At 47.5% G+C, this 9,447-nt stretch overlaps 1 protein-coding gene across 1 annotated transcript in view; it reads right to left on the bottom strand.

Annotated features, from left to right (window-relative positions):
• Positions 1–3,105: 3,105 nt before the first annotated feature.
• The window catches only part of CSPG4 (chondroitin sulfate proteoglycan 4), a 30,582-nt gene continuing 24,240 nt past the window's right edge, over positions 3,106–9,447 (bottom strand). The window contains exons 10-11 of the mRNA XM_055002309.1: positions 8,583–8,766; positions 3,106–7,390 (exon numbers count right to left, since the gene is read on the bottom strand). Coding sequence (XP_054858284.1) covers positions 5,442–7,390; positions 8,583–8,766 — 2,133 coding nt within the window. The 3' untranslated portion in view covers positions 3,106–5,441. The remainder of the gene's footprint in view (positions 7,391–8,582; positions 8,767–9,447) is intronic.

Raw genomic sequence — 9,447 nt, 5'->3', positions numbered from 1 at the left:
ACCAGCCAGAGCTGAAGACATGCCAGTATCAGTATGGGCAAACGCTATCACCCATTTGTCTGTGCAAAGAGTCAAAACTCCCTTTTTCATGCTTCCTTATTTCCTTTCCCACTGACTACTGTTGTTCACTTTTCACAGAAAAGGAACTGCAGTCTAATGGCTTGTTCAAGGACTTGCCCATTGCATTCCAGGCCATGGTGGGATTTGAACCCAGGCCAAAGTTCAACACCTGGGCAGCGCTTGCTCTCAACATGCCATTTGGAGGCCCCACTGGGAGATTAAACAGCTAAAGACTGTTTCTTTTTACCTCCATGCCCCTCTTTCAGGAAGCAGAGCCCAAATGTCCTTTGTCACTCAAGAAAGAGGTGTTTGCTGAATTGAGTCATAGCTGCCTGCCTCTGTTCTCCAGCTCTGAATGGGTTGCATGGCTCATAGAGAGAACTCTGGCCAAACCTCTCGGCTGCCGGAAGAACAGCCACTGACTGCTGCGTTCTGGATAATGAGGCGGTCAACTTGGGTCTGAATTGTAGCATGTGGAGGGCTCACGTGTCTGATAGCTGTTCCTTCCCCCTTCCCAAAGAAATCATTGCACTTAGAAAAGGAGCACGTCAGGGAGCCTCCAGCCTAGAATTCTGTTTGACGCACTTGTTTTCTACGTGTTAGGAATTTGGGTGGGGATACGGTTCCGTGACGTGGACCCACACTATCCAGCCGACATGGCGCCTCTCAGACACCCAGTCTGACCACCAGTTCACCCAAGAATTCCATTCGCAAGAACATGACAGACAGCTGTCTCCCCCATCAAATGGTGGCGTGCCTTGAGTAAACCGCTGACCTCTTGGCAGAGGAAAAGAAGGCAACGGTTGCCCCTCGAAAGACCTCTGAACTCCAACGTTGCCGTCGTACATCTGACAGACAGGGCATGCCGGTCCCTGGAAAGAAACAGCCTATTCATCGCACAGCTGACCTGAGGACCTTGTGTCCCAGAATCCCCTTCTCTCCTCCTGCTCCACATGCCCTCTCCTTTCATCAATAATCTCAGAAGGAAGACATTGGCGACACTGCTTCTCCGACATACAAATATGAGGAGTGTGGGAAGGAGAGAGAGTCTTCTTTTCGTTTCAATGCATTGATTCATTGGTTTTATTAACAAATTTACCCCACCCCACCCTGCTTGCCTTTCCTTCTGACTCAAGGCCGCCGAAGTAGTAGGTCAGAGTGTTGCATAGCACCTTGGAAACCCAGGTTCTCTGATCACCGCCTCTCCCATTAAACCCGCTTCGGACCAACCACTCTCTTGCCGCCCAACCTAGCTCACAAGGCTGTTGTGGAGATAAAAGGGGTACAGGGGGAAGAGCTGTGAACTCTGCCAGAAACACAGTGGTAAATAGCCAGGGTGGCCAAAAGGAACCTCCATATTCCGTAAGCCTCCGCATGCCAGTGCTGGGCGGCAATATCAGGGGGAAGGTCTGGGCCTCTCTGCCCTGTTCATTTGGCCGTCCCGGGCAAATGACTGAAACAGGATGCTGGAGTAGATAGACCGCTGTTCTGATCCACCAGGGCTCTTCTTTTCAGTGATTGCATGGACGGACATTGACCCAGTGCATCCTGCCAGATATTTAGAAGTGCGCTGTGCACTTCTTCTATGCATTTCCCTGTGCACAGAATGCCAACGCATAGATGATGTAGGCACACAATCTCTTAGGTGCTCCCAGCACCTCCGGTGAGGTGGGAAGGAAGTCAAAGAAGTTGGGGGTTATTTATAATCTTTCCCGGCTGGTATTTCCCCTTCCCTTCACACTCCCGGGCAAGTCTTGGAGCGACCGAGTTTAATTGGAAACAGGGTTCAGCCGGCACTCGAACCTGTTTTGAAACTGGATTCCAACTCTCAGCCTTGAAACGTGAAACAAAGAAGAAAAGCATGTTTTCCATACAGTAGATATGCAACGTCATGCGCTCAAGATCAAATGCACTGGGGATCTGCGGTCCAACCCCCTGACATACATTTAACCTCACAAAGCAGCCAGGGAGGAGACGAACACGCTGCCTCCCCACAACGTCGCCCCAGTCGAACTGTTCTCAAGTTGCTTTTAGACAGTTTTGCGTAGCACAGACATGGCTTCCCTCCCTTCCCCGGCGCTGCCGTCCTGACCTATATACCCCCATCCCTGTAGCTGCTTTTCAAACTAAATTACACATCTGGGAACCTGATTACTGATTGGATTTATGAACATCCAAGCCAACTGCATTATGAGCTGTATTTGGTTCCGCATTTGATCCTTGGCCTAGTTCACAGTGCAGTTTTGATTGACACCTTGACTGGCCTGGAACCTGAGGTCACAGTGCAGCCCAGCTGAGGACCATTTGCAACACAGCATTAGCCAGGCAAGAACTTTTTCCTTTGCTGCCCCCAGACTGCCCCCACTGCACTATGGGGATATCAATATTCGGACCACCAGCCTCCAAGAAGGGCCTGAAGATCTCACAGAATTATTTGATCTCCAGACAACAGAGATCAGCCCTGGAGGAAATGGCTGTTCTGGAGAGTGGACTCTATGATATTCTATCCTTCTCTGTCCATCCGAACCCCACCAACCCCAGCTGGCATAACCCTAAACAATATTGGTGGACATTAACAATCACCTTGGTCTGCCTTACTAGGCTGTTGTAAGGGTTAGAACAAGATAATGCAGATACATAATAACCTAATCATTACCTTGTGCTTATATACTGCCCTTCAGGACGCCCATTCAGAGTGGTTTACAAAGTGTTGTGTTATTATAATCCCCACAACAACAATCACCCTGTGAGTTGGGTTGGGCTGAGAGAGCTGTGACTGACCCAAGGTCACCCAACTGGCTTCAAGTGGAGGAGTAGGGAATCAAACCTGGCTCTCCAGATTAGAGTCCTGCTGCTCTTAACCACTACACCAAACTGGCTCTGAGAATTGGCATTACTGAAAAAGATATCTTCTTAATTCTAAGCATGTAGCAACAGGTGGCAACTGGTCAGCAATGAGTGGAAGGATATGTACACAATCTACGGCACTCTCTGTTATCTGTTATTGCTTCCTCTCTTTGCATCTAAGCAAAAGATATAGCTGGAAGAACGACAGCACAGTTAATACCTTGACCTGACCCATTTTACACCATTATCTTAAACCCACAGGCTGGCCTACCAGGGGCAGAAAATCTCCACACAACACTTTAAAAATAGCCTGTTTTATTTCAACTCTGACAATCTTGGTCACCTTGTTATAAATTACCCAAGCGGTGTGAAGCAGCGTTGGATAGACATTTATAAAAAAAATAATAACCCGAATTATAACTTTAAACATTGTTATGGTTATTTGGACGAGCCCTTCCCTCTCGTTCTTGGCTTACAGCCTTTCTTGCTTTCTCCAAAGACCTATGGCCTACCCAGTGTCGAGGCTAGACTAGTTCAGTGCCACCCCTTTTGTGCATTTAGTTTGAAGGTAGAAACATGAAATATCTCGACCTGGAGGACTGCCTGAGAGCAAAAAGGAACATGGATTGATTGCATGAATCGAGATCTAATTGCATTATCCTTTGCATACGGAAGTCTTAAAAGGCCTACATCAAGGACAAGATTGGAAAGGAAAGCTCCAAGAGCTGCTACGAAGATGGGGAAAAGGGCAAACTATGCAGCCAGAAAAAAAATTAATCCCTCCCACAAAAAGCTACCAGGGCTCTTACTCTGCCTTTTATAAGCATCTTGTCAGCCACACCCATTTCATGGCTCCCTTACCTTGCTCTCAAGTAGACCTTTACTCCTGAACAGGCCTTTCCTCAGAAACAGGGTGTTACCCTCAAGGAGGCCTCTCTTATTAGCACAGCTCTCCACTTACCCCTCTTTCTGCTTTCTTCTGGGGTGTGGGGAGAGTTCTAGGTTGCCAACCCTGGCTTGAGGAATCCCTGGGGGTCTGGAGGCAGTGCTTGGGTGGGTGGAATTTGGGGAGGAGAATGAGCTCAGAGGTGACACGATACTACAGAGTCACCCTTCAAAGCAGCCATTTCCTCCGGGGGATCTGATTTCTGTAGCCCAGAGAATGGTGGTGGTGATGACCCTAAAGTGTGCTAGAATAGACAGCCCCATTTCAGATTTCAGGTGCCAGATTTCATTTTTAAAGGCTGCTCTGTGGCAGACAACTCCTGGCAAGCAGAAAATTAGCACTTCAGGGGGAAAGGCTCTTTGCCTGAGGAGCTAATTTTCTTTTGGAAGCAGTACTTAACATAGGGAAGCAAGCTAAAGCTGCACTGTCCATTCTACCACTGTAGAACTCTACCATTTCTTTTCACTGTATGGGTAAGCCAGACCAAAGATATCTGGAGGGAGGAATGATACATGAGGCATAATTTTCCCTGCAAAAAAAGTGTCGATTGCTTCATTTTCCCAGGCAGGGAGGTTTTCCAATCTAATAGACCAGTCAGCTCTGACCAGCTTTAGCAAAACTAATTTCATCTCCCTTTGAAAATGAGTGCAACTGACTCTTAATCCTCCAGATTTTGGGAAAGATCCGTGGAAATCTTGACATGTGGGGAACTCCTGCTGTGGATTGGAACCAATGATTCAGAGCAAACTGGCATCTTCTATTAAGGCTTTGCTTGTTGCAACAACTGTGCCCCACCCGCAAATCACCTGATATTTAATTGCTTAGATATCCAAATATTTGCTTGGGAAAAAAAAAATCCCTCCAGGCCTCTTGTGTTTGCCCCATAAACTGCATGTTTTACTCATCTTCAGGAGACAGACACATTTGCAATGGCTTAAGACCAAGGGCGGTGTATGTTTTGCTCTGTTTAAAATCCTACTCTCAGAAAAGCAAAATTCAGTGACCTGCATATATTATGCAAATGTGTCTGCTTTCTCCTAGGTCATCTATTTTATTTGGCAACGTTTGATGTCTTGCAACATTTCATGTTATGGGAGGAGCTTTCCAAGACACCAAAATCCCCCAACCTGGACCACTGGAAATCTTATTCAGTTCCTCTCCAGAGTCCAAGTTTTGGGATCGCTCAAATACTTTCTGGCATTTCTTTGCCATCAAAAAGGCTAGAAACTTGCTGTCTTTTTTCTTTTTAAAGAAGGGAAAGCTGAGATTCCAGGAAAAAAGTTTCCTGCAACTTTCCTGCCCTCCCTTGGAATCACACGCACAATCCTGTTTGAATCATGTTTGCTTTGGTACAGGTTTCCCTGCTGATAAGCCAGAGTCTTTGAGGAAACCACGATTAGATAATCCACAAAGAATAAAGGCCCCAAAGAATAAAGGGACCTGCTTATATCCAAGGGACTGTCTCATATCTTTCAACAAAGAGGAAGGTGAGGAGAAGGAAGGAGAAGGCGAGAAGACCCTTAAAACACCAGTGAGGCTTTGATTCCATTGGGAGAAAGTCATTTTGAGTTAGTCCCTGGCCCAGTGCTCAGACCCAATATTGGCTGTTTTTTAAGGCCGGGTTGGATGTCCTACAGTACTGGAGCAGTTCTGGGTCCTGCTGCCCTCCTGCCCCTTTCGAGACGGGCCCTTTGGCCTCCAGCGTGTTGACGGTCATCAAAGGAATGGTTTGGTTAGGGTCCGTCTTCCTGAAGGTTTCCTGGTCCACCACAGTCCCGTTCTTGTATTTGGGAGGCGTCCCTTGGACGTTGTGTTTGCCGGTCTTGTTCCGTTTGTGGACGTAGAACAGCAAGGGTAGGATAAGAGCCAGAAGCAAGAGAATCAGGCAAACGGGCAAGATGATACTGAACATGTTGGCTTCGATGAAGCTGAGGAGCGGGCCTCTTTCTGCCGGAGAAGTGCTGGTGGTCACACCTTGGCCCACCCATGAGGTTGGAAGCACAGGCTGCTTGCTGGAGCCATGACCGGGATTTTCTGACCCTTGAGGCTGGCTTGTAAGCATCTGGGAAGAAGGGGTGATGCTTTGGGCTGTGGGGCTGCGGTTGCTGTCTTGGACATCCGGCACATGGAGCAGTGTCGCAACGTATGCTGCGGAGGAGTTGAAGGCCTCCGTGGTGTACGCCACGGACTCCAAAGCGGGGGGCACTCCCTCGGCCACCAGCTCGAACTGGAAGCTGTCTTGCTGGAGACCGAGTCCCGGGTCTTCTGCATCCCAGATTTCTAATGCCACCATCCCCCTCTCGAGGTCGTGCTGGTTGAAGGCATCGATGGAGATGGGATGTTCCCCTTTGTCATTGGAGACTTTCACAAAATGGCTCCCTTGGGGTGCTCTGAAGATCTTGAAAACCGGAACGCTCGTTGTCTTGTTCGCCAGCTCACTTGCGTCTAGGATTTTGGTGTCGAGTAGGACGGTGGTCCCCCTGGGCCAAAGGATGTCCTCCTGGGTTTTGACCAGGGCCCTGACCGTTACGTTCACCGTGCCTGATATATTGACCCCTCCTGATGTTGCAATGAACTGGAACTCGTCTTTGGGGGAGGTGAAGTCTGTGAATGTGAATGTCACTTCCCTGTTGTCCACCTGCTTCTGTGAAAAGACACTGGCTGGGTTTTGATCGACCCTGACTTGGCCAAACTGCGGGTCCCGGATGAGTCTATACTGAGTGTTTGGCTCGCCTTGGCCTGAAGTCCCTAGAAGGTGATCTGCGGACAACAAAGCCATATTAACGTCCTGATCAATTTCCAGAGGTGTCTGGTTTGTTGCCCATGTGGTCGCCGGAAGAATCATGACTTCCAGAGAAGTGAAGATGGATGGGTTGTGTCCGTCAGAGATAGAAAGGTCTAAGGGTCCGGGAGCGGAAGTCTCGTTGGCAATGAACATTAACAGCCCAGCATTGATATCTGCTTGGGTAAACTGGGTCACAGGGACTTGCTGATTGTGGATGCTCGCCACGTAGCCGCTGGAAGGCCCAGGAAGCACGTCATACCTGATTTCATCCGGGGAACTGTCAGGATCAATGACGTTCAAGTGTTCTTGAGACAGCATCACAGGAGAATTATGGAGGACCTGTAGAACTGCTCCTTGGCTGATCACTCGTGGTGGCATCTCATTGCTATCGCTCACTGTTATGTTGAATGTTTCAGAAACGATAAGTTCTTCACCTTTCTGTGGAGGCTGAAGTGATTCCACAGCAACGCGCCGCAGCCAGGCATTAAATCTGAAATGATCGTCAAGGGTACCAGACCCATGATGTGCGTACTCCAAACCCCCTTTCACAAGGTCGGATTGCAAGAAATAAGGATGCTTTCGATTGACCGGCCCGTCGGGGAGAGATAAGCTCCCGTGATGGGGTAGTTCTGTGACCAGAAAGATCACATCGTATGCTGCTCTCTTGGACTCTGGTTCTTTGGCGAGGAGGTTGGAAGCGTCCAACACAGAGGTGTCAATCACTGCGCTTTGGGCCTCTGGAACTGTGAGACCTGAAAGAGAAAGAAACATCCATGTGAGATTGGCTTTGTGAAGGCCCGTGGCTCAGTGAAGAGAATGAACATACAGAAGATGTCAGGTTCAGCTGTATCTCAAGCGATAGGAGAGACCTGGGCTGTTTCCACACTACTCACCTTCATCCGGAAAGCTGCGGAACATTGTGAAAAAACCGTGGAAGATAGCGTCTTCTCGCGCGAGAAGACACTATCTTCCGTATTTTTTTCTCGACGTTCCGCAGCGTTCCGGATGAAGTTGAGTAGTGTGGAAACGGCCCTGGAATCCTAGAGAAATGCTACCAGAGTAGAAAATACTAAGCAAGGTGGATGAGTGAGCTGACTCTGTATAACACAGCTTTGTGCAAATGTGTGTATGTGTACACACAAAGTCACATGCTGAAAAATGCAAGTAAAGTGGAAGAGAAAGGGGGAAAGCACGAATGAGGAAAAATGAGAGAATCAGGAAAAAGAAAGAGGGGGAGAAATGAGGAAAGCTGGGTAACTGGGGACTGAGAAGGAGAGGAGACAGAAAGAGTGACTGTTCATTGGCTGGGCTCTGCTTTGCATGCAGAAAGTCCCAAGTTCAATTCCTGGAATCTCCAGTTAAAAGAATCTCAGGAAGCAGGCATTCCTCATCCAACACCCTGGACAGAGACTCAGCGCCAGAGAGAAGAAAATACTAAGATGGACCAATGGACAGACTGGGTCTAAGGTATCTTCCTACAGTACAAAATTTCTTAGCAAATCGACAGTCCTTTGTGGGATTACGGAGGCAGCTGGAATTGCAGAGTCCTTGGTTTTTTGCTGGACTTATTACTGGCTCCGGAATCATTTTTGGGAATGCCTTTCTCCTCCAATAACTAAGCTATAACAAATGCATAAAGCGGAGCAAGTGTTGGGTGCTGGTTTGGACGAGGACCGGGGAGGGCCAGGTTTAAATCCCCATTCTGGGATGACCTTGGGCCTGTTTCTCTCTCTCCATCAACCAAATATATTTCATGGGCATGTTGCAAGCTTAAACAGATGAGAATAGATGCTGGTACATCACCCTCAAGGTAAAAGAATCATTCCTCAAATTTCAGCTTCCTTACTGACTCCTTTCTCTGGGACATCACAAGCTCTTTCACCCCAGGAACAATCAAGACCTTGATTGCACAGGTGTGGTCTGTGAAACTTGAGTTTTCTTTACCTTTGTTTTTCCACAGCGGAGTGGTGCGCTGGGGACAGCTGACTTCGAAAGAGACGGACAATCCGAGGATGTAGGGGTCTGTGATTATGGATGGAGAGGAAATTCGGAAGTGAAGAGCATCTTGGAGAAGCCAGAAAGGCTGGTCTGGCATTTCATGCTGATATAAAATCTCTCCATTATCCACCTAGGTCAAACCATACGGAAGAACAAACTAAATCAATAGAAGGTGAATTTGCTTCACTTTGTCTTCATTACCCAGTTTTGTGCCATAATTTTGTGTTTTTGTAGGGTCAAAAGACGGAATCTTGTGATAGAAATGGTTTGATAATATTGCACCCCAAATGTACCCACATTTCCCTGGAGTGAGTTTTGGGGGGGGGGGGGTTGCGGGAAATAATCAGGATTTCATTTGGGGGAGAACAACCAGGATTTCAGTTCATTCACTGGCTATTGGCTAGTGCTTGTGTGGTCATACACACACAGGATTTGTTTTTTTGAGGGGGTGGGGTGCTGGAGGGGATAGAGTTGGTTCGCTTTTAAAAGCAGGACAGGGGATATTTATTCCTCTTGGCTGCAATGGCATTCATTTATAAACAGGGCAAAAAGAATATAAAGACTAGATAGTCTAATCCTCATTTAATTTTGATGCTACGGATGCATCATTTATATACGCCACTGACACACAAATAACATTTAAAATTTAATGGGGAAAAATTTGGCGAGAGGATATAGAACACGAGACAAAAATAGTGGCACAGAGTTTTGGTCTGCGCAAGGGAAACACCTAAACAAAAATGAGGATTTTTAAAAAAGGGGAAATGCTTGGGTATAAAATTCAGTTGTATTCCTATTTTGATTAATATGA

This window comes from Eublepharis macularius, chromosome 18, assembly GCF_028583425.1.
Source record: "Eublepharis macularius isolate TG4126 chromosome 18, MPM_Emac_v1.0, whole genome shotgun sequence".
In the NCBI taxonomy this organism is placed as follows: Eukaryota; Metazoa; Chordata; class Lepidosauria; order Squamata; family Eublepharidae; genus Eublepharis; species Eublepharis macularius.
This window is presented reverse-complemented; position numbering and strand designations above follow the sequence as displayed.